We start from the raw sequence: 26,489 nt of genomic DNA on the forward strand, positions 1-26,489 counted from the left end.
TCAATTTCTTTCTCCCTTAAGGCTCACCTTTTTTGGCAAGTGAAGATCGAGTTTTGGGTGGAGTAATTGTCTTGCGGTGCTGCAGATGTGTGGAACCTCAGCCATCTTCAAATATTCAGGGTGCACTAGGTGAGACATGAAACATTTAATTTCCGACTAAGGTTAGACAAAGGTTTTGCTGTTAATATTTAAAAATATATCTTCGTATAATTTGGACAAAAGGTGCGGTTCTTGGCGGGTGGTCCATGTTTTGACTTGCACAATCAGGCTCCAGTTTCACACCCTTCATCTCAGATCTCATGTAGACCTCCCACTATGGAATCAACTGCTAATCTTCAGACAAGCAGAGGCCTTCTGAATATGCCCTATTTTAGCTGATTGTCTCTGTACCTGGAGCTTCTAAAAAAGCTTTTCTCTTTTGCATTAGTTGGCTTACTTTGGTTGTACTGTAAACTTAGTTTGGTAAATGTCGCTTGACATTTTGAAGTATGTGTCATTGTCTGATCAACCACATGAGTCTTTATAGATCAAAGTAAAAATTGTATCAGTCTTTTTATTACGTTTTTTTAATCTGTGTCTTTACAGTGGAGTTTCATTGGAGTCACACGACAGAAAGCATGTGTATTGGCTACATGTCGGCCCAAGATAGCAAAGCAAAGGTGAGCTCTAAATTAAATTGTCTTGATAATAAATTTGGTTCCTCTGTTCTAGGTATGTAACAATATCAAAATCTCTTGGTTTGATATTGTCAAAGTATTGATTGAGGCCATGGTACAATATTATTGTGGAATTGTCAAAAAAAAGAAAAAAAATGGTAAAAACTAAATACTATGTAAAATTAAGTGGCAGGAATGTTTAGGATGAACCCACTTTAATTGAACACAAACACAATGCTCAAATGTTTTAATCACATTTATTACTATGAAAATGTATTTTACAATGCACAGAATTGTGCGGAAACATACACTGTTTAAGCAAGTATAAAAAAAACAACTTAAAGTTGAGTGTTTTTGAAATGACAATGTAAATAAATATCTGGTGTAACAAATTTATAACAATGTTCAACACCAACTAAAGTTGCGATGGAGTGTATTACTGTATCTTCATGGCCCGTGAAAAATTGGGTAGTAATACTTTTACTTTTTGAGGGGCAGTATCTTCTGCAGTGGACATTTTTTTCTCATTTTGGTTAGTGCTGTTACTCTGAAAATGTAACCTTTAATAATGAAAATACCTTAAAAAAAATTATGTTCATTGGCTTTAAATATATTTTCCGGGTGATAGTTTTTCAAGTAGCTTCTCATGTTTTCCATGGTGCGTATTGTCCGCACTCGCACCGGATGCTTTTCTTCTGTAGTGGTGTGCTATGACCCGCTCTGTATCGCTTTAAAAACACTCGGGACAAAGGTAGCGCTTCAGTACACCAACTTTATTACCTCCGCCAAAGAGGTTAGTATCATAACTCAAAAAGTTATGGATGAAAATGTTCAGGAAATGTCAAAGGTTTATTCCGAACATGCATACAATTACAATATTTATCATATATTTACAGTTTCACATTACAGCCTGTCTGAAAAGGAGTAGGAAGAAGCGCAGCTTATTTCCTCCCCCTTTTTGTATCATAGCAATTACTTAGGCATTTGTTATTACTCTTTCTGTAACACAACATTTAATAAATAAATGAGTAGATAAATAACTTGACAAATGAGTAAATACATTATTATTAAATACATAAATAACAATAAATGAAGTTCTCAAATAAATAGTTAAGTAATATATGACTCACAATATGTGATAAATAAGATTATCTCCTTTTTTAATAAGGTTTAAGATATTTATCAGGATTCTTCTTTTTTGTATTTTGTGAACACTTTAGTTTAAACAGTTTTTTTTAAGTGGGTCACATTAGTACATTGACCTCTTTGCTTAATCCTGACCATAATTTATTTACACATACTGATAGGCTCACATTCCTGCATGTTGTACTTGTGTACAAAGGTTTTAAATGACATTTATCTCTATGGTTATATTTATCCTATTTTATGGAGAAGAAATGTAGTATGTTCATGGGTAGCAGGTTATAGTTTGCTTTGTGCATAATTGTAGCTGTATGCAAATGAAACTAACGAATTTAAAAATGTTTAATTCAAGAAATAAATGGTGTGAATGTTCTGGATAGCCAACATTATGTATTCTTCCAACTGATCTTTTTTTTTAACACAGTTAGTGAATGAAGCATACTTTTGTAGTTATTTCCCCATATTTCTACACAATAACTCAGATATGGTAACATTAGCAAGCAGTAGAGGATATGGAGTGATTTTGGTCCAGTACATATTTGACTTTATTCATTACCACTTTATGTTGTGTATTTTTATGAGATTTCCACATCATTTTAACACCCATAAATGTGGTTTCTTATACGCTTTTAATATCTGCTCTATCTATTTGTGTTTGGGTTTGACTTACCCTTCTGTTACCAAAGTGCATTATTTTAGTTTTACTGAAATTCAAAAATGGCCTGTTTTTTTCATAACATCTATTTATTAATTTTTGTGTTTTATTATTTGTATTGATTTGTGTTTTCTCCTGAACAAAGCATAGTTGTGTAATCTTCAAAGAGAGTTAACTTTAAGTCCTTTGTAACTTTGTGTAGATCTCTGGGTAAGCCACAAGATATTTTTGCGCTATGGGTGAATGTTCGCTTGGTTTCACATAGTGCTTTCTGTAAGTTAAGTAGCTTCTTACCCAGTTCAGGATCAAACTATTGATACTGTTCTAATTTGTTGACTAAGATATTATGATTGTGTCCAATGCTTTTGTTCGATCCATTAACATTGCTGCTGCACACTGTTGACCATCTACTGCATTAGTAATCTTTCATTTCGATTAATGCCATAGATTTTGAGATGTTTGCTGTATAATGTATGCGTATTGGTTGTCTGCAAGTGTTCCACTTTTTAACAAATTAATTTGAACAATCTGTTAAAGCAATTTTTAATAATTTTAGAAAATTGTGGAAGTAAGGAAACTTGTCTATAGTTTGTAAATTGGTGTTTGTCTCTAGACTCATAAATCGGTAAAACTTCTGTTGGTCTCGTTTTTGTTTCTGTCTAATAATTGACTGTAATATTCTTTCCTGCATGTTCGTATGATTCTGGCTAGCTTGTTCTTACAGTGGGGCACCGATCGTGCAAGTTCTCCCACTTAAAATGATGACAAAGATCTGTCATTTTCATCATAGGTACACTTCAACTGTGAGAGAAAGAATGTGAAAGAAACAATCCAGGAATTCACATTGTAGGAACTTTAAAGAATTTTTTGTAAATTATGGTGGACAATAAGTATTTGGTCAGCCATTCAAAGCTCTCACTGATGGAAGGAGGTTTTGGTCAAAATTTCACGATACATGGCCCCATTCATTCTTTCCTTAACACGGATCAATCGTCCTGTCCCCTTAGAAGAAAAACAGCCCCAAAGCATGATGTTTCCACCCCCATGTTTCACAGTAGGTATGGTGTTCTTGGGATGCAACTCAGTATTCTTCTCCCTCCAAACACGACGAGTTGAGTTTATACCAAAAAGTTCTATTTTGGTTTCATCTGACCACATGACATTCACCCATGTGCTCTCTGGCAAACTTCAGATGGGCCTGGACATGCACTGGCTTAAGCAGGGGGACACGTCTGGCACTGCAGGATTTGATTCCCTGTCGGCAAAGTGTGTTACTGATGGTAACTTTTGTTACTTTGGTCCCAGCTCTCTGCAGGTCATTCACCAGGTCCCCCCGTGTGGTTCTGGGATTTTTGCTCACCGTTCTCATGATCATTTTGACCCCACGGGATGAGATCTTGCGTGGAGCCCCAGATCAAGGGAGTTTATCAGTGGTCTAGTATGTCTTCCATTTTCTGATAATTGCTCCCACAGTTGATTTTTCCACACCAAGCTGCTTGCCTATTGTAGATTCATTCTTCCCAGTCTGGTGCAGGTCTACAATTCTTTACCTGGTGACCTTCGACAGCTCTTTGGTCTTGGCCATAGTGGAGTTTGGAGTCTTACTGTTTGAGGCTGTGGACAGATGTCTTTTATACAGATAACGAGTTCAAACAAGTGCCATTAATACAGGTAACGAGTGGAAGACAGAAGGAGTTACAGGTCTTTGAGAGCCAGAGATCTTCCTTGTTTGAAGTGACCAAATACTTATTTTCCACCATAATTTACAAATAAATTCTTTATAATTCCTCGATTTTTTTTTTTCACGTTCTGTCTCCCACAGTTAAAGTGTAGCTATGATGAAAATCGGTGGCTGACTAAATACTTTTTTGCCCCACTGTATATGCGCGCAATGGAGCCTATGAGAGTTGATTTGTTCTGCTATAAAGTGTTTTAAAAACATCCTAACGCATCCATTGTCAAACTTGGACTTGGTCGTGGGTTGTTTTCCCGAGGTGTGAAGCGAATGGAGTGGAAACTGCGATGTTTTTGTACGTATTTTTAGCCTCTATAGATCTTTGGGATAAATGTAATGATCACAAGGCATCATGAAAGTATTTTTTTAAAATACCATATGCTTTGTCTACATCATTTTCACTCTGCACATTGTCCCAATTTTTTTCCCTCAGATGATTCTAAAAAGCAATCATACTCTTCTCTGTGCATCATCTTCAAAAGGTTTTTTTTTTTCCCATTCTTCTTCCTGTAGTTTCCATCATAAATGATGAAGACTGAAAGATGATCACTGATGTTAGTTATTAGTAGACCCCTATTAGTAGTAGTGAAGTGAAGTGAAGTGAATTATATTTATATAGCGCTTTTTCTCTAGTGACTCAAAGCGCTTTACATAGTAGTATCCAAATCATTGGTAAACATATTACCAATAAGTGTGGCGCAGTGTCCTTTGAATCTGTTTGACCTTGAGATTGTAGGATATAAACTCATGCTATAGAAGGCATTAATGGTCTTTTTCTTATTAGGGTTTAATGTTGCAGTCTCCACATAAGGAAATTATGTTTTTACTGATTTCGGTGAAGGTTGCCTTGATCCACCAATATTTCAATACTTACATGTTCTATACATAGAGTTAATCAATACATATTTTTTTGTTTTTTAATTTTATTTGCAAATGACATGATTTTTACTACATTTGTTGTTTGGATTCTTCATAACGTGCATCACTACTACTCCTTTGTTCTTGTTCATAATGTTGATGTAATTTAGTTTATGTCCTTCCAGATCTAAATCTATTCCCCCTTTCTATCATCGATCCATGTTTCGGAGATAGTGATCACTTTGAAAGGATCATTATATTTTTCCCAAAAAATGCTGCCTTTTGTAGTTTGCATACAAGCCTCTGCAGTTGAAATAAATACTTGACAGTTTTGTTGTCGGATTTAATCTTGCTATCATATTGTTCATCTGTGTAATAAAGACAATTATTACTGATGTGGAAGAATACATTTGTATCTGGATCAATATAATTCTCCAATTCAAGGTTTCAAGGTTTTCAGTTCCATATTTTCCTTTTGAGTAATCTCTTATGTTACTTTTATGTCCCTGAGAGTAGATTGATTTGCTGCTAAATCCAGGTCTTCAGTGGTCTCTTTGAACATAGCAGTGTTGATATTGATTGTAGATGTTTGTTATTGTTGATGGTGTTAATATCGACATACATTTTCTTTGATTGTAGAAAGTCTTGTTGCTCTGTTTTAGCAGCATCCGTTTTATCTGGTTCTCGTCTTTTGTCAACTGCTCTTGTATACGATCGAGGAGTGACGCGCAGCGCAGCCCTTCAATGATGATATTTGGTTATGTATACTGATCCATCTCTTCTTTGATGTTCTCCATCTTTCCCTCCATTTTCTACCCCTCCATTTATCCATCCATCATCTATCACTTGTCTCTTTCAGGGTACAACCTGAAAAAGTCGCCCGTTAATTGCAGGGCCAACACAGATGGACAACATTCACGCTCACATTCACACACTAGGGCCAATTTAGTGTTGCCAAGCAGCTGTTGGCACAGTGCTGCATTCTCCTCTTACAGAACCTTCAGCTCCTCTCACTGCTGTTGTTTCCTGTCTCACTGCTGTTGTTCCTTCTTGTAGGACTTTGACCTCATATCTCACTTCGAGGGTTTGCACCTGCAGTACTTTCATCTCTTTTCTAACGGCTGTGGTGTTCGCTCTGAGCTCTTAATTTCATAACTGAACTTATTCACACCATCGGTAGATGCTCTTCCCAAGATGTTGTACTGTTCATTTCGTTGTGTAATCTTTGATTGTAGAACCTTTTTTTCTGATTTTACCTGCACGTAAAACTCTGAAACTATGATTTTTTTTATTTTTTATTATATGATGTAATGCAAGCTCATTATGAAGAAAGGAGGAGAGCCGCATCCTAGGAGGTAGTTTTGTTTGCATTTTTAACTCCCAGAAAAAAGCACAGTTGCCAAATCCTCCAAAAAAACAAGTGGACACTTCCAGCCTTTGGAATAAAATCACATTACATTCTGTGTGACTGCGCTAACAAAATAAGGGTATCAGAAGAATTTTTGCATATTCACTGTTATTATTTTCCCCTTGAAGAATCAATAGTGTAATGCAATTTGCAGTGATGAAATGTTGGAATTTAAAGACACTTCCACTTGGGATTCCTTTCTTATTTTAAAATTGGCCTTTTCATACTTTATGCTGTCTTGTTTATAGTGCATATTTAAACCGATCAATTTAAAAGTTGGCACTTAATTGGAATTGGGGTTAAATCACCAAAATGATTCCCGAGCACGGCCACTGCTGCTGCTCACTGTTCCCATCACCTCCCAGGAACAAGGGGACGGGTCAAATTCAGAGTGTAATTTCACCATACCAATTGTGTGACCAGTGGTACTTTAACCTTAACATTTTAAAGAGGCTGTTGGTAACTTCTTCACAGTTACATTTTCAAAGCAAAAAATAAAAGAACACCACCGGCTAGCTTATGTTACCATTAGTGGTTTAACAAAACAAATTTGTTCTAAAGCTGTCAATATTTTTCAGAATTACTCAGTTTATGTAATTTTACCTGCCCGAAAAAATAGGGTTCACTCAGTCCTCCCCGTCAACACATACTCACAGGGAGTGCGTGCACACATACAAAACCAGTCCAAGCGAAGCAACAACCATTTTGCAGTAATGTTGCTATGATACATTATACATTCAATGACAACGTACGCTAACTATCCAATTTGCTATATTTAGCTAACTACACCAAAAGCTAATGTGCGTGTTCGTGTTACATACGTACCTTGTTACCTCTTTACATCCTAGATGTCATAAGCTGGCATGTTGCGAAGTGTTTGCGATTCAAAAGATGCGGAGGACCTCAGGCAGGGTGCAGGTAGGATGATTCTTTACTTCAAAACACAAGGCAACAATAACAAAAACTCGGTGCTAGTTTAGCGTGGTATTAAGATAACAAGAGTGAAAAACGTAAGTAGCGTGAAACTAACAACAAATCCAACAAACAAACCGTCGTCTGTAGCAAACGGCAAATAATGGACCAGCAACTAAGACGAGGAAAACCACCAGGTTATATTAGGGGCAGAACCAGTTGAGGATGCTGATCAATAAACAGAAAGCAGGTGCGGCTAGTCAGCCACCTAGCAACAAGAAGACGTAAACAAGGGAGCGAACGTGCATTGAAAACATTAAACTAAACTAAGAAGAATAATACTTAACACAAACACAGACTCTAACCTAGTGTGACAAAAAAGACGTAAGAAAGCGGGATATAGCGCTTAAAATAAATTGGAAAGTTAGCGCTTTCAAAACATGTTTATGGTGAAAAGAAAAAATAAAGTACTTTGTAACAGAGTTGAGACATTTTCAGTATTTAAGTGACGATCAAATCGAATCGTGATTAATCTATTTAAAACCTTTTGAATCATAATCGAATCGATTTAGGAAATTGGCCTTGATACCCGGTCCTTGTGATGGGTACTGTATAATTTGTAATGACATACCAAACAGATAATGATACTTAATCCATTTAAGTATAGGTTGTACTCAAAAAAGAAAAGTCTGTGCAGTATGAAATTATATTGGGGAAAGCCATACAACAGACAACATTCACCTAAACATCCGAAAACATACAAAGAGTTACCATGGCAACATTATACAAAGTAACAGAGAGTGCTATACAAAGTAACAGAGTCTCTCAATGGCAGAAATTTGGCAGCAGTTTGATATTTCCAGATGTTCTGTTCAAGCTCCTCTATAGAAGCAGGAAGACACATCCAAGGCTGAGAAGCAGCAAATACACAGAGCAGCAAAGGAAATACACACATCCCTTGGAATTACCACTGTCTTGCAGTCCATTCATCTTAGAAACCTGTTAGTACACTCAAACAGTTTGTCTACTACATAAGTAACACATTTCGTCACTGACAGCAAGTTTTGAACAGAGTTTGATAGGGATGTGCAAATAATTATTTACAGTAAAGTGAGAGTGCAGCGGATGCTCCTTGTTGAGTCAGTCACAATTCATTAATTGTGCATTTGATTGATGGTCCACCCGGTTAATGCTTAGCTTAGAACGCAAACGCTCATTTGAAGCTTTTTTTCCCAAGCTGGATGTTTGTTTTAGTCGGCTCGTTGCATTCATTGTTGGAGTGTGAATCGTTTTCCTATCAGTGCTGATTTGCATTTCAATAACCTTTTGGCTTTCAAGAAAAATTAAAAGTAAACTCAGTGTGATTTAATTTAGGAGCTTTTCCAACAACGATGTTGTAATATTGCAGCTTCATGGCATTGAGTATTGCTCACACAGATTTGTTTGGCTAATACATCTCTGTCACACTGAATGAAGAGAGGCCACTGTTGCTCAACTTTGGCTCAGATTTCAAAGCGTTTTGTGCTCTGTCCTGCTGAGCACGGACCCACCCCTCCTCACTTTCTTTGTCTCATGGTAAATCTGCCGTGATACAACCCCCCCCCCCCCCACACCCCCCCACTCAGCTTTTACCTGCATTCAGAGTATCAAAACATTTATACAAACTACAAAATACACTATATATATTATTTGCAGAATGTAACATTTCCAAATGGCTGGATAGTTGCATGATAGAATCATGCATAGTTGGAGTTGTAGCATAGATGATAGTTGTGCTTAGTAATTCATTACATTTGCATGATAAGATAATTCCCATCATTTCCATTCACAACAATGAACTTAACTGCCATTGAAACCCAATTTGAGGTTAAACACTAATAGAGCAACAAGTTGAAGGAGAGAGGCTGCAAAACTTGCATGCATCTGTTTCTTTCACCATCTGCATACCAGAGCAGCTGGCTGTTCAGTCCTTCAAGCCAACATTATGGGCGCAAAACAAAACTTGAGCTTTTGGTCTCGGCTGGGCCTTAAAACACTGCCAACAAATTCTCTACTGAATTAATGCCAAAGTGAAGGGCATCTGTTTCCTCAACAGTCTTAAGTCAAGAAAGGGGAGATTTAAAAATGTTCTGTCTGTCAAATACTGAAATACGATGTGGTCAAAGGTGTTTGAAGAAACCTTGGTGGATAATAAGGTTGCACGATTAATTGATATCGAATCGCCATCAAGGTGTTAATTAGTGCGATAAATAACCGCAAGAGGCTTGAGGGTTTTTTTTTCTGCTTTCACCGGCATTTGGGTGACAGACATGTTTGCCAATCAGAATTGTTGAGCCTCACCTTTTTTCCTGCTGCCTATTTCAGGGTTTCCGTGGGGCATTAAAAAGCAATAAAATTCATTAAATGGAGGCGGTAGGAAATCGATGGATGGATGGATGGATTTTGCAAAAATTTTAAATGTCATTAAAAAGTATTAAATGCGATATCCAGAGGCATTGAAAAAGTTAATACAATTGTAAGACCTGAAACGATGAATGAAAATTCACTTCAAAACATAACGGTCATCGATAAATTGCTACATCTGTCTTGTGTTTTTATTTTCTTCGACTTTGGCTTTCAGACAGGATACAAGAGGTGGCAAAAAAAACGCTGCCTCCATAGCGGAAATTCTGACTTTATGTCATGTAAATGAGGAAGCTTGTTTCATACACGACTCATTTATTTCCGATGTCTCCAACTCAACAAGCAAGCAATAACCTAACTAATTAGCAACTAATTGACACAGGCACCTCAAATGACTTATGGTGGCCTCTGATAGACAACCAAGGGAATTATCATAACAGACCACAACTCTTAATTTCTGACATTCCCACAATAAATGAATAATAGTCCCTTAAACTGCTTGACACTTTATACTTGCTGTCTAATATACCAATTTTAAACAACTGTAAGGGTGTAAAACACAATCTATTCAAGACGTTAGTTAAATTGACTCAGCTTATTTTTCATGTACCTCAAGTTGTTATTAGCATTTATTCAAATATTCCATGACATGTCTTTTTCTTTAATGTTTCAATCATCCATTACTGAACACATGCATCATTTGCATGAACAGAGGAGGTGGTCTGCGAAACCACTGGTCTCCCACATACAACCCTGTCCTTACCACCATCCCTAAACGACTCTGCAATTTAGCCTCCAACAAAGAACAGGAGTTAGAAACATTCTGGTTACAGTAAGTGACCAGAATGCTATTTGTGCCATTTGTTTACAGCTGAATAGAATGAGCGGTAGAAAATGGATGGATGGATAGAATGCTTGTGTAGGGGATTTCAGACTATTTTGGACTGGTAGTAGTCGATCCACAGCTATCATTCGGCCACACTATACCTCAATGCTAAAGAGGGGAAATTACCCTTCAACGGCTATTGTTGGCTTTGACAGTTTGGGGTTTTGGTACAAGATGCTGGATTAGATCTGACCAATCGAAGGATATGAGCACGAACTGAATAAGCCTACTCGGATGAGCGGCGAAATGTCGTCTAAGACAAATCAAACAGTCCAGTTGTGATTGATTGAATACCCTGAGATGACAATGAGTGGGATGAATGATAACATTCATAGACATGCATCATTAGCATTCTTAATATGGTGTTATTTTAACAATTTTTTTTTAAAAATTGTATCCTGATTAAAAACAACATCCTCCAGTTTGTGGCTATTAAAAGGCATATTTTCAGAAGATTTTTGACATATGTTTTAAAGAGATGCATTTTGAAAAAAGACTTTGGGTTATATTATATTAAACAACTAATTCAGAATTGAATGTTTATTTAGAGGGCTTAATAATTTTGATTGACGGTACAGTGTGATGATTGACAGACAGAACCTTTTAATTGGCTCTTGTCTATGACCTCTGCACAAAGTCAGTACACCGAATGTTACTACAAAAAAATAAATCAATAACAATAAATTCCCAGATGAAACAATCTTGCGAGCCAATTTTATTTAAAAAAAAGTGTTTATGAAAAAGCACATTTGTGTGCGGTGCAGTGGAGGAAGCCAGTACGCTTATAACAAACACCACTTGCTCCTTGGAAAAAGTTAAAATGGTGACGAGGCCTGTGCTGATAGTCAATAAGTCAATCAATCGAACAATAAATAAAAGTTAAGGCAAAATACTTTGCGGGATTTGATAAACTGCTATTTCCATGTGTTTGTTTTCTTAGGCAAACAGGGAGAAAGAGGTCTCATTCTTGTCATCGCTCTCAGCAGCTGTGTGCATTTATTTAACAGTAGAATTAACTGAACAGAGTGAGCGCTCTTCTGTCGTTCACTCTCCGGTGCCAGCGTGTCGCTGCGGGCTGCTGCTGTCCAACACCCGACCGACTGTGCTTGAGTCACGGAAAACATTGTTACAGCGATAGGTGGCGAAATGGTCACCTAAATTAACAGAAGACCTCACAAATATTAATATAATTATATAGCATTAAATGCATTGGCGAAAAAGTGTCCTTAACTTACCATATTTTTCGGACTATAAGTCGCTCCGGAGTATACGTCGCACCGGCCGAAAATGCATAATAAAGAAGGAAAAAAACATATATACGTCGCATTGGAGTATAAGTCGCATTTTTGGGGGAAATTTATTGGATAAAATCCAACACCAAGAATAGACACTTGAAAGGCAATTTAAAATAAATAAGAAAACTGTACGTTATATGACACATAAATAATCAACTGAGAAGGTGTCTGGTATGTTAACGTAACATTATGGTAAGAGTCATTCAAATAACTATGACATATAGAACATGCTATACGTTTATCAAAAAATCTGTCACTCCTAATCAATAAATCCAATGAAATCTTCTACCTCGATGTCGCTTCCAAGCAACCCTGCCAACTCCAAAGGTATGGGCCGCTTCCTCTTGTCATTTTCTGCTGCATATTTCACTACATCCAGCTTGTAATCTGCAGTACATGATTTCCCTTTCGGTGCCATTTTTGTTCAGCCCTTAGTTTTTATAAGTTTACCGCCAACGATGAAATGTACAGCAGTGGCATATAGCAGTGAGCATTCCATGATCCACAATGCACTGCTGCCATGACCCTCCCCCGCCAAATTCTTATTGGCTGACGTGTGTGTGACGCTTGCTGACATTTTCTTCCGTCTCTTCGGCGAATGAGATAAATAATATTATTTGATATTGTGTAATCTGCAGTACATGATTTCCTTTTCGTTGCCATTTTTGTTCAGCCCTTGTCAGTTTTTATGAGTTACCGCCAATAATGAAATGATCCATTTTAATAGCTACGGCAGTAGCATATAGCAGTTAGCATCCCATGACCCACAATGCACTAATGCCATGACCCTCCCCAGCCGAATTCTTATTGGCTGACGTGTGTGTGACGATAGCTGACATTTTCTTCGACTCTTCCGCGAATGAGATAAATATTATTTGATATTTTACGGTAATGTGTTAATAATTTCACACATAAGTCGCTCCGGAGTATATGTCAAACCCCCAGCCAAAATATGAAAAAAACTGCGACTTATAGTCCAAAAAATACGGTAATCTTTTTACATTGTTGAAATCAGATGCTGTCAAAGCCGGAACGGCCACTCCTGTGTGTCGCCAAAGTATTTACGGCCTGTTGATTTCGCTCATGACATATCACAACTTTGCCTTGAAAGAGGGCATACGGCAGGTTTTTGTGCGAAGGCAAGCTTAATACATGAGGCCCCTGTTCTTTTTCTGGCCATCATGAGGACATTAAAGCTTTCACTGTGTTATCTAGGGCCACATATGGCATGCAATGTATGCCCCTTTGATAATGTCTACTTTTTCAATGTGACAAATGTCTTTCATTCTTACACATTTTGTTTTTGTTATCCATTTTGTGTGGATAATAAAAAGCACATGATTTAAATAAAGAATGTGAAAGCCACAACACAAACTGACATAGCTGGAAAGCTAAAAGTGTCTTTTGCAGTATTCTATGCAGTTAGCGTGTGGCTTTGCGCCCCTCTAAAAGCATTTATGAAGTTGTTTTTTACTCACAAATTCAGAACTACTAGGTTTTTTCATGTACCGTAATATTTTGACCTGGCCCTTGTCTTCTGATGTGGTTGCTTCACTGAGTGACAATTTGATGGCAAGGATCCTTTTTGTTTGTAGATGTTCCTTTTAATTGCTAGTGTGTGATTTATTTTCTGGCCTTCAAATACTTTTGATGCATTCATATATGCAACACTTTGGTAATGTGTACTGTGTTTTACTCTTCAACAGACCATATACAAATAGATTGTGATTTTAGTTGTAATGGTTACTTTTCTGACACATTCCGCCGTTACTATAGGTATTTACACTTACGACTATGGCAGACTTATTTACTGACTATAAATACGTACTCATCCTCCTGCTCGGACCACATAAGTAGAGGTTAGCAACCAGCAACATTGTGTCAGCATTGTGGTGTGCTTACTCACTGGCTGGATCTTACCTAACCAGTCACTATAGATATTGTGTCAGGTCGCAACATAAGTGAAAGTCTGAAAATGTGATACAAGGGTTTCATATTGGTTTTATCCTACAGTGATTAACCCCTTACACTCTTACACTGCTGCAGCTTTTGGTTGATAGTGTACATTTATATTCATATTAAAGTGAGTTATATATCTGAAAAACAAAAAAAAATTGCACGATTGGCTTTTACCATACGGCACCTTAAGTTGATTAGGACTCAAAGCCTTAAGTTGATTAGGACTCAGCTTTGAACCTTCACTTCAAACAGTTTTGAAATGGCTGTTCTCAAAGCCCATCCCCAAAAGATGAAGGGAATAAGATGAATATTGAAGGTTGTGTATCAGAGGCGTAATAACCCCAGAGAGTGTTGCCATGTGTGTGTAGACTCGCCTGGGTGTTGTCCCAGTCTATGACAGTTGGCCCCGGGGTACCTGGGGCCTTAGTCCAGCCCTTCACTAAAAGAATGTTCTCGAGATGGATGCTTCTGCAACTGGAGATGTGATGTCTAGCCAATTCAGTGGTCTGTTGTTTCTGTTTCACTGAGTTCTACGATACATTATATATATATATATATATATATATATATATATATATATATATATATATATATATATATGTATATATATATATATACCAAAATGCATACATATACACACACACATATATATATATATATATATATATATATATATATATATATAATGTATACCTTTAGGACTACGCACATAACCCCCCACAAATACACCACTCGTCCAAATGTAATTTTAAATGTCCAAAAAGACAAATGGAGATAAAGCGTTATGTAATGTTTCAGATCAAAAACATTTGCCGCTGTCAAACAAATTGATCAAACAAACGCTGATTTGTGCCTGGACCGATGTGCAGCAGCTGTCTGCAGATGGAACTAAAGACCGCAAGACATCAAACACATTGCATTTTGTCCGATTAACATTTGACTGTTTTAAATGTTCACAGTGGGCACAATTTGATTAAAAAACTCGACTGAAAGTAATAAACTTAACTTATCATTATTATGGGGACGGCGTAGCGAAGTTGGGAGAGTGGCCATGCCAGCATTCTGAGGGTTACTGGTTCAATCCCCACCTTCTACCATCCGAGTCACGTTAATTGTGTCCTTGAGCAAGACACTTCACCCTTGCTCCTGATGCGTCGTGGTTAGCGGCGCGCATGGCAGCTCTTGCCATCAGCGTGTGAATGTGTGTTTGTGTGAATGGGTGAATGTGGAAATAGTGTCAAAGCGCTTTGAGTTCCTTAAAAAAAAGGTAGAAAAGTGCTATACAAGTACAACCCATTTACCATCAGGCTTTGCACTTTTTCTTGTCATCTTGTTTTTCTAATATTGAGTTAATCTTTTGACCAGTGGACCATACAGTATGTCACCCTGGTAACAAACTAGCCTTTTCCCACCAGTTACCTCTATGTCTGCTCTTGACCTAATAATTTAGGTTCACTATGGTTTTCAGTCTTCCCCTTGTAATCGCCGTTAATTGGTAGCTGTGATTAAATCGAACTGAAGACAAATACTGCACTGTAATACATATAATACATTCATATAACTTAATTTAAGAACTAATTTAGGACAAACAACATCTAGAATGTGCTGTTAAAAAAGTTAAAAAAAGAAATCTACAACATAGAGAAGCAATATTTGAAGTGTGATGTAGTGTGGGACCACTGTAGGGAAATTTAAATTGGGTTTGATTTTGACTAACTTTTTTGCCTCATCGTTCACAACTTTCAGATCAACATGATCACTATCATTTCTTTATTAGTGTTGCGTAATTTTACAGTAACAGGACATTTGTTTCCTAGTAAAAAAAAATTAAGGGTCACACTTGAATCCCACTTCCTAGACCAGTGGTTCTCAAATAGCGGTATGCCAAGGGGTACATGAGATTTTTTAAAAAATATTCTAAAAATAGCAACAATTAAAAAATCCTTTATAAATATATTTATTGAAAAATACTTCAACAAAATATGAAAGTTCATGAACTGTGAAAAGAAATGCAACAATGCAATATTCAGTTTTGACATCTATATTTTTGGTGGACATGTTCCATAAATCCATCCATCCATCATCTTCCGCTTATCCGAGGTCGGGTCACGGGGGCAGCAGCCTAAGCAGGGAAGCCCAGACTTCCCTCTCTCCAGCCACTTTGTCTAGCTCTTCCCGGGGGATCCCGAGGCGTTCCCAGGCCAGCCGGGAGACATAGTCTTCCCAACGTGTCCTGGGTCTTCCCCGTGGCCTCCTACCAGCTGGACGTGCCCTAAACACCTCCCTAGGGAGGCCTTCGGGTGGCATCCTGACCAGATGCCCGAACCACCTCATCTGGCTCCTCTCGATGTGGAGGAGCAGCGGCTTTACGTTGAGCCCCTCCCGGATGGCAGAGCTTCTCACCCTATCTCTAAGCGAGAGCCCCGCCACCCGGCGGAGGAAACTCATTTCGGCCGCTTGTACCCGTGATCTTATCCTTTCTGTCATGACCCAAAGCTCATGACCATAGGTGAGGATGGGAACGTAGATCGACCGGTAAATTGAGAGCTTTGCCTTCCGGCTCAGCTCCTTCTTCACCACAACGGATCGATACAACGTCCGCATTACTGAAGACGCCGCACCGATCCGCCTGTCGATCTCAGGATCCACTCTTCCCCCACTCGTGAACAAGACTCCTAGGTACTTGAACTCCTCCACTTGGGGCAGGGTCTCCTCCCCAACCCGGAGATGGCACTCCACCCTTTTCCGGGCGAGAACCATGGACTCGGACTTGGAGGTGCTGATTCTCATTCCGGTCGCTTCACACTCGGCTGCGAACTGATCCAGTGAGAGCTGAAGATCCCGGCCAGATGAAGCCATCAGGACTACATCATGTGCAAAAAGCAGAGACCTAATCCCGTGGCCACCAAACCGGATCCCCTCAACGCCTTGGCTGCGCCTAGAAATTCTGTCCATAAAAGTTATGAACAGAATCGGTGACAAAGGAAGCGGACTGCCACAATAAGACAGTCCGGTACCTCATACTCTCTGAACACTCCCCACAGGACTTCCCGAGGGACACGGTCGAATGCCTTCTCGAAGTCCACCTAGCACATGTAGACTGGTTGGGCAAACTCCCATGCACCCTCAAGAACCCTGCCGAGAGTATAGAGCTGGTCCACAGTTCCACGACCAGGACGAAAACCACACTGTTCCTCCTGAATCCGAGGAAGCCTGAGGAGTGTGATCACACGATAGTTGGAACACACCCTCCGGTCCCCCTTCTTAAAGAGAGGGACCACCACCCCGGTCTGTCAATCCAAAGGTACCGCCCCCGATGTCCACGCGATGCTGCAGAGTCTTGTCAACCAAGACAGCCCCACAGCATCCAGAGCCTTAAGGAACTCCGGGCGGATCTCATCCACCCCCAGGGCCTTGCCGCCGAGGAGCTTTTTACTACCTCAGCAACCTCAGCCCCAGAAATAGGAGAGCCCACCACAGATTCCACAGACACCGCTTCCTCAAAGGAAGACGTGTTGGTGGGATTGAGGAGGTCTTCGAAGTATTCCCTCCACAACATCCGCAGTCGAAGTCAGCAGAACACCATCCGCACCATACACGGTGTTGATAGTGCACTGCTTCCCCTTCCTGAGGCGGCGTATGGTGGTCCAGAATCGCTTCAAAGCCGTCCGGAAGTCGTTTTCCATGGCTTCCCCGAACTCTTCCCATGTCCGAGTTTTTGCCTCCGCGACCGCTAAAGCTGCACACCGCTTGGCCCGTCGGTACCCGTCCACTGCCTCCGGAGTCCTATGAGCCAAAAGAACCCGATAGGACTCCTTCTTCAGCTTGACAGCATCCCTCACTGCTAGTGTCCACCAACGGGTTCTGGGATTACCGCCACGACAGGCACCAACAACATTGCGGCCACAGCTCCAATCAGCCGCCTCGACAATAGAGGTTCGGAACATGGTCCATTCGGACTCAATGTCCCGCACCTCCCTCGTGACATGTTCAAAGTTCTCCCGGAGGTGTGAATTGAAACTCTCTCTGACAGGAGACTCTGCCAGACGTTCCCAACAGACCCTCACAATGCGCTTGGGCCTTAGTTATTTTTTTATCTTTTTTTCCCAAATAGTACAAGAAAGATCACTTCAAATGAGCAATATTTTGCACTGTTTTACAATTTAATAAATCAGAAACTGATGACATAGTGCGGTATTTTTAGTTCTTTATCTCTTTTTTTCAACCAAAAATGCTTTGCTCTGATTAGGGGGTACTTGAATTAAAAAAAAAATTCACAGGGGGTACATCACTGAAAAAAGTTTGAGAACCACTCCTAGACTAATCAAACTCCTAAAAATGCCATCAAGGCATCTTGTAGTGTATCTCAGTAAGATGTATTGCCTACACATACCTGTCTGCAATGTCTGATGGTTGATTAAATTTAGGTGTAAGTAACGGACGGGTCATTCAATCGCATCAATGCCTTTGTTGTTGTAGCTACATGTGCATTCATTACGCACGAGCAGAACTGTACTAGCACACCTGTTGGTCTGTTGGCTAACACACCTGTTGGTCTGTTGGCTAACACAACTAACAGTGTAAGTAAATGTCATGCACATGGTTGAGCTTCCAGCTATGTTACTTTTGAAACCGGGTAACTGATATAACATGATTAAGAGCTGTTCGGATCCCCACTTGTTTGCCCACATTCTGAGAGGTCTTTATGATAATGTTTCTTACCTCGAATCCCTTTGTACATCATTTTAGACCAATTACATACAAGGTTTCTGAGCGAGGGCTGACAGGTTGTGGCAGTCCACATTTTTTTGGTAATGGCCCGCCACAGAAAGAAGTAGAAGTGTGATTGAATTGTAGTTACAATGTGATTATTGTGTTTCCTTGATTTTTGAGCAATGTTTTACTAAATTTCAAAAGGGGTAATTAATTATGATTAGGCAACGATTCATGAACTAATACATAAAACTTTCATTCAATGTAAAATCAATGTTCAAATTGTATCTCATGTTGTCGTCTTCTGTGGTGCTTCCAGACACACATATCCAGATTACCACCTGGGACCGTTCCTGGTCAATCCTTGGCCATCGAGGGAGGGGTTTGTCGCCTGATGAGCATGGCGGAGTGAATCTCATTTCTATTTTCATCTTCTAAAGCAATACTCCAATACACCCGTGTGTTAGTGACACAACACAACATGCTTGGGTGTTTCGCTTGTAGTTTGCGCACTTGCAGGACTTCCATATGCTGGAATATACTTGATACACTGTTGCCTTTTTTGTGCCACTTCTCTCTCTTTTCCACAGATGCTTTTTTCCTATTAAGTGTAGATAAGCTACTGTAATCTAATAAGGTAAACAGGGTGTGTTGTTTTGTATTGCTCCACTTATGAAACTATTTTTGAACTTTAAGGGATGACTGTAAAAAATTGAACTTTAAAATGCTTTTCAAATGTAAAATACAGTCTTTACTGTATATCTAAAAGTAGGCTCTGACATTGAGCATTTGCTAAGTGATAAATACACTCACTTGGTGTTGACGTCTCACAACTAATTGTCACACATATTGTACAATGAAGAATGACATGCTTCTTAGATAACGAGACATACGGACTATGTTTACACTGATTTTTGCAGTGTTATATACGGCAAGTAAAATGTGATCTTTATCAGACTCCAGTATAAACGCGCACAGGCCCCATTCTGGCCTCGACGTCACTCGCATGCACAGTTTGATAAAGTGATGATGAAGGAAGTTGACCGAACTCTAAACATGGAAGTTGCTACTACTACTACTGTAAATTCCGGAGTATCAGACACTACTTTTTTCTTACCCTTAGAATTCTGCGGCTTATAAGACTATGCGGTTAATTTATTGATTTTTCTCCGATAAAAGCCATAATAAAAAGTAAAAAGAAACGTACAAAAAAAAAGCAAATACACCTAAAAAGTGTTTTATTGTTTGTGCTATGGCACCATCATATGGACGACTTTGTTCACTGCAGGTGTCCCTCCATTTAAGGGTAGTGCTTTTTTTTTCCCCACCGGAGTGCTGTTTGTCTTCCAGCCTTGCATAGCGTTTCGACTCTCATGGATTCTTCCTTCATCACTCCAAGCAACGTTTGTAAGTTTTACAGTACAACTTAAACAGTAGTAGTGTTTTCATGCATATTTGTCATTGCTATCCTAATGTAATGACGCTAGCGTCATTAGCATGAGCTAATATGCTAACACATTTACCACTAGAGCTGCGTTTCCATTGCAGTTTTCGCAAAATAGCGTTATTCTCGTAAAATCAGCATAATTTGAAGAAGATCATGTGGCAACCTCTGAGGAAGGCAACAGTTGTAGCTGAAACCGTCAGGTACGGAAATGAACACACAGGTCTGGCTATAAGTAACAAATTGTACTTGCTATAGCGGCCAACGCTGTTGCCGTGATGTCAATAGAGGGCGATTGCTCAAAGGCAACATCCTTATGGCTCCCTTGTGGGTACTGCTACGAAGGAACCCACCAGACGGCCTGATTTTGATTTAACCTTTATTAGTAGATTGCACAGTACAGTACATATTCTGTACAATTGACAACTAAATGGTAACTTCCAAATACGTTTTTCAACTTGTTTAATTAATGGGAGATGTCGCCTTGCTCACCTCCCGGCCGACTGATCGGAAGGAAGCAAGACAACCCGTCTCCTCTAGTTGTACTGCGTTGACGCCATACAGGTTCAGTGTTTAGGTTTTTTATTATGCTTTTGCGAAGCACGTCAATATCAAAACGTCTCAAACACCCCCTCATGAGCGCGCACAAATATTTTAGCGATATTTGAATGTTTTTTCGAAATATGTTTGTTTCCATCGTTTTTTATTGCAATATTTAGTATTATTAATGTACAATGCCATCATTTATAATATTGTTTCAGTTTCACAAAATCCTAAGTAAAATCACCAAGAAGCCGTCATGGAGTTATTGAGTTTGTTTAGCTGATTGGATAGCTAGCTTTCGCAACTTGTATTTTGTTTGATCAGCCGTTTTACTGCTGTGTTACACACCATTTGGAAACAATTAAAACGTATGTAAATAAACATTTGCAAAATCTGTGTAAATAACTAACTGCACAACATATATTTCTGTGGCTTAAAGTAAGGTGCGGCTAAAATATGAATAAATGTGTTTTTAGTGGGTGCGACTTATATCCTGGTGCGCTCTATAGTCCAGTAAATATAGTACAATATAAAAGTCGCCACACCTAAAAAAAATGTTTTTTATGTGAAAATGAATTAAAGCAATATAACATAAATGGACATATATTGTGCAATATATTTGAGAGGGTTCTGTTTTGTATGGCTGTTAGCAGAGGAGACACGGACAGCAGGGTGAATCTGTTTATGCTTTATTTTTCGACACAACTTACGCATGTATGTAACATCTAAAAAATACGCCACAGTGTACATGTTGATCCCACTCCTTCAACAATCGCTATTTCTTGTTAATCAAAATATATACTATATATATCTTCATATGTTGCATATAGCCTAATATTCACGCACTATTGACAAGTGATGCACCAAAAATTTTGACCACTGAAAAGATACTTTGCTCACCAAAGGATGATGTATCCATTTCCGCTGGCGGTCGGGTTTCCTGCGCACACGAATGGCGTAGCTCGCCCAAAGATGCCGTAAAAGTCGCAATGTCGCATTTCTGTTTAGACTGCAGTCACATTTGGAAAGATCAGATTCCAGTCAAATTCAGACCACGTCCTGATTTGGCCTAAATCTGATGTGAAAAGATCAGATTTAAAGCACTTTGGAGCATTTGAAGCGACAAAAAATATATCTGTTCACTTGAGGGCAACAAAATCAGATTTGGTGTACTGTGTAAACGAGTACTGTCAGTCTTTTAAACCATGAAATAGGTTAAACAAGTAACTTAGGAGTGCATGTATACAGTATAATCTCCCCTCAATCACAAAGAAGCAGGATGCATACAGTATTTCCTTGAATTGCCGCCAGGGCGCTAATTTATTTAAAACCTCTTTTCACCCCTGCGCTTACCAAAGGCATGCGGTAATAGTAAGCATGCGCTAATTATTTTAAAACCTCTTCTCACTCTGGCACTTACCAAAGGCATGCTGTAAAAATTTGAGTGTGATGTAAGCTGGGACCTTAAATCCTACTGAATAGCTCTTAATCTTCTGTTTATGCAATTTCCAATTACCGGTATTGAAATCAGCCTCCTCCATTTTGAAAATGTTGACAGGGGAAGTGTCATTTGTGACGTCACAAGTTTTACCAGGCGGTAATACTAAGCATGTGCTAATTATTTTGCGAAGCAAGTTTGACCCGGCAGTAATTCAAGGCAGGCACATACTATATACCCTGCGGCAATTCAAGGAAATACGGTATATGCACTTCAATTGCTACGCTAAATAGCACTGGAGTAGTAGTTCATATATCTACTCCAAAGAATGACTCTTAGCAAAACCATTGAAATAGTGCGTATTTATGTAGTTACTTTAAGAGACACATGTATTTTGTTGAAAGAAGGGTAATTCAAATCTAATTTATTATAGGGGTGAAGTTGCTAGATAAAAAGTAGCTAGTAAAAAGTCTTAGGAAAATTATTTGAATGTATTATTGTTTCCTGACAATGCAGCATAAAACTGTACAAAATGTTAAAATCCTAATGTGCACAGCTCTACACGCAATTAAACTCTTATGTTACTGTGTAACTGTGTCCAACTCCAGTCTGTTTACCTTCAAGACTTTTTCTTAGAATTGTAGTGTTTCTTCTACAAGAAAGACATGCATAGCTATTTGGAGAAAATATTTCCAGGCCTGAAAGACAGCATTATATTCTGAACTGTGGACTGTCAAAAATGTATAGTCTGGGAATAAATTACATGCTGGTTGGAAAAAAAACACAGCAGACGGTTTCCAGTATGCTAAAACGCCTATGAAAGTATATTGAGGAGCTGCAATTTTTACTTTTTTGGATTTTTACCTCATAACATACTTAGTTTTAACTATATTCAAACAGATGTGGTGTTTAATGAGGTTACCGTGTCACTTGCTCAAATTTCTAACAATCTGACTTCTGTGGCAAAACAAGATCTAAGTAGAACTGCACTTTTTTTTATGGAATTTTGCATATCGTACGCCTGCTGTATGTGCGATTAAACAAGTATTTCCCTTTGTAAAGCATTCTAAATATTGAAAAACTGAGTATGATGAGGCTACCAATACAGGTAATGAAAGTCATCCAGTTACATGTTTTGATTTACATACAACCCTTGGAAAATTTTGGAAACACCAGTCTTGGAGGATGCTTATTCATTGTTTGTTTTTATAGGGAAAAAAAAATCACAAGACACGACACATAACTAGTAATTTCAAATTAAACTTGAATAAATCCTGGAGAAATAGTAATTTCAAATTAAACTTGAATAAATCCTGAAAAAATAGTAATTTCAAATTAAACTACAATAAAACCCGAAAATAATTTGTGGTCGTCTGTAAAAGTATATTTTTTTCATCAAGCAAGAGTTAAAAAAAATCTTACGGAATCACCCCTTTTTGAAAATATGATGAAAAACAAACCGTAACACTACAACACAGCATTAGTACTTTGTTGCACCACCTCTGGCTTTTATGACAGTTTGCAGTCTCTGAGGCATGGACCTAACAATAGACACAGAAATCATCATCCATCGTGCTCGATCTTTCTCTGATTGCTGTTGTCAGACCAGCTTTGGGGCGGTATAGCTCTGTTGGTTGAGTGCCCGTGCCAGCAACTTGAGGGTTCCAGGTTTGATTCCCGCTCTCGCCATCCGAGTCACTGCCGATGTGTCCTTGGGCAAAACACTTTACCCACCTGCTCCCAGTGCCACCCACACAGGTTTAAATGTAACTTAGATATTGGGTTTCACTATGTAAAGCGCTTTGAGTCACTAGAGAAAAGCGCTATATAAATATAATTAACTTCACTTCACATTTTCCACCACTTTTCCTTAATAATGTTGACAAAATAGTAGAATGATAAATGACACAATATGTTACTGCATACGTCAGCAGCTAAATTAAAAGCCTTTGTTTGCTTACTTACTAATAAAAGACAAGTTGTCTTGTATGTTCACTATTTTATTTAAGGACATTCTTGCAATAAGAAACATGTTTAAAGTACCCTTAAGATTTTTTTGTTGAATTAAAGCCAAAAATGCAATTTTTTGTGGTCCCCTTCATTTAGAAAAGTACCAAAAAGTATGGAAATAATCATACTGTTACTTGTTCTTGTGTATTTTAAATAAATTATTATTTAATGACTTTGCAGGAGTTTCCCACATTGCTTGTGGATAAAAATGCAATTGGAAAATGTTCTCCAATGAGTTAGTTTAAAAGCACATTTTTGCAGGAGAGCAACAACATATTGACATCCCTCAGTTTGATTTTCAGGTGTAAGAAGTCACAGTCCTGTGAGATCACCAACGCCCAAAATGTAGCTGACAGGTCAGGAGAAATGTCAAAAATAAGAGGGTTGGGTGGGTGTGGGTGTCTTCATGTGTTGGTGTTTGCTCCCCGGGCTCCCGACCCTAGACTGACCCTGCAGGGTCCGTCGAAGAAAAGAGACGTTTGTTAGCTTTTCCCTTCCCAATAGTCACACTTGTCACCATTAGCTTGATTACGGCCATTACAGAGCATCCACTTTTCATCAGAGCAAATCTGCGTTGCCGGGAGAGCCTCGAGCTAAAATGCATCTCTGAAACCTTGCCCCTCGAGCATCAACCTTCTCTGCCCTGAATCCCCTTCTGCTTTGAAAAAGGATCCTGGATCTTTAAAAAAGTGGACAAGGTCCTAAGCCGTTCAAGGTGTATCCAATGCCGGGTGCTCGGCGAAGCTCTTAAATGCAAAACAGACGGTGGAGCAAATAAAGATCAAAGGCAACGGGCCGGCCCTCTGTCCTCACATGCCAAACGCCGCTGTCACAATGAATCACGGCCATGCGCCTTCCCATGCGAAATCTCCCACCTCAGAGACGCCGACCTTCTCGTCACTGTCACTGTGTCTCACATCCACACGCAGTCAACATTACACCGTGTACAGGCTGCTTAGAACTGGACCATTGTGAGGTGGTTACCTTTTTAGAGCTAGAGATGAGCCTATTTGTCTGAAGTGCATGTAGAATACAGTCGTGGTGAAAAGTTTACATGCACTTGTAAACATAATGTCATGGCTGTCTTGAGTTTCCAATAATTTCTACAACTCTTTATTTTTTTGTGATTGAGTGATTGGAGCACAAAAAAAAACTCATGAAGTTTGGTTCTTTTATGAATTTATTATGGGTCAACTGAAAATCTTTGATCAGGTGGCGACTTGTCCAGGGTGTACACCGCCTTCCGCCCAATTGCAGCTGAGATAGGCACCAGCGCCCCCCCGCGAGCCCAAAGGGAATAAGCGGTAGAAAATGGATGGATGGATTGGTCTACTGAAAATGTGACCAAATCTGCTTGGTCAAAAGTATGCATACAGCAATGTTAATATTTGGTTACATGTCCCTTGGCAAGTTTCACTGCAATAAGGCGCTTTTGGTAGCCATCCTCTAGCTTCTGGCAGAAATTTTGACCCCTCCTTTTGACAAAATTGGATCAATTTTTTTTTTCATCTGACATCACATGGACAAAGATAAAAACCCTTCTGGAGGAAAGTTCTGTGGTCAGATGAAACAAAAATTGAGCTGTTTGTCCACAATATGTAACGCCGGTTCGGCATCGTGATACCGGGTTCGATTCCCGCGAGGATGCGTCAAACGAAGAACACAACAAAGGTAGGATCTAACAAATGTAATAACAAAAAGTGAGCTCTGAACAAAAACACTGGAGCTAATAAAAAGGGAAACAAAAGACGCTAGCGTGAAAGCTAGGAAATATAAAGATCTAAGACTTGGCACGATGGCACAAAAAGTAAAAACAAAGATGATTAGCATGTGAGCTAAAGATGACAATAAGGCGGCTTAACTAATCTGTGTTGGCCCTGTGATGAGGTGGCGACTTGTCCAGGGTGTACCCTGCCTTCCGCCCGATTGTAGCTGAGATAGGCGCCAGCGCCCCCCGCGACCCCGAAAGGGAATAAGCGGTAGAAAATGGATGGATGGATGGAACTAATGAGCTAGCAAGAAAAACATACCTGACGTTACTTGTTGCATGTGAGCAAATTAGAGTCCCAGAAAGAATAAACAGAAGAGGCTGGCTTATAAAGGAGGGTGATTAGCTGAAGCAGGTGTGCGGACCGAGTGTAGCAGGAGAAATAAGGAGTAACCATCCATCCATCCATTTTCTACCGCTTAATCCCTTTTTGGGGTCGCGGGGGGCGCTGGCGCCTATCTCAGCTACAATCGGGCGGAAGGCGGGGTACACCCTGGACAAGTCGCCACCTCATCGCAGGGCCAACACAGATAGACAGACAACATTCACACTCACATTCCCACACTAGGGCCAATTTAGTGTTGCCAATCAACCTATCCTCAGGTGCATGTCTTTGGAAGTGGGAGGAAGCCGGAGTACCCGGAGGGAACCCACGCATTCACG

At 39.2% G+C, this 26,489-nt stretch overlaps 1 protein-coding gene across 1 annotated transcript in view; it reads left to right on the top strand.

The window, feature by feature from the left end:
- Positions 1 to 24,130, top strand: part of tasp1 (taspase, threonine aspartase, 1) — a 43,185-nt gene extending 19,055 nt beyond the window's left edge. The window contains exons 12-14 of the mRNA XM_061910571.1: positions 22 to 129; positions 586 to 659; positions 18,943 to 24,130. Of these exons, the coding sequence (XP_061766555.1) occupies positions 22 to 129; positions 586 to 659; positions 18,943 to 19,035 (275 nt within the window). The 3' untranslated portion in view covers positions 19,036 to 24,130. The remainder of the gene's footprint in view (positions 1 to 21; positions 130 to 585; positions 660 to 18,942) is intronic.
- The last annotated feature ends 2,359 nt before the right edge of the window (positions 24,131 to 26,489 follow it).

The sequence above is a fragment of the Nerophis ophidion genome, linkage group LG09, assembly GCF_033978795.1.
Source record: "Nerophis ophidion isolate RoL-2023_Sa linkage group LG09, RoL_Noph_v1.0, whole genome shotgun sequence".
Taxonomy (NCBI): domain Eukaryota; kingdom Metazoa; phylum Chordata; class Actinopteri; order Syngnathiformes; family Syngnathidae; genus Nerophis; species Nerophis ophidion.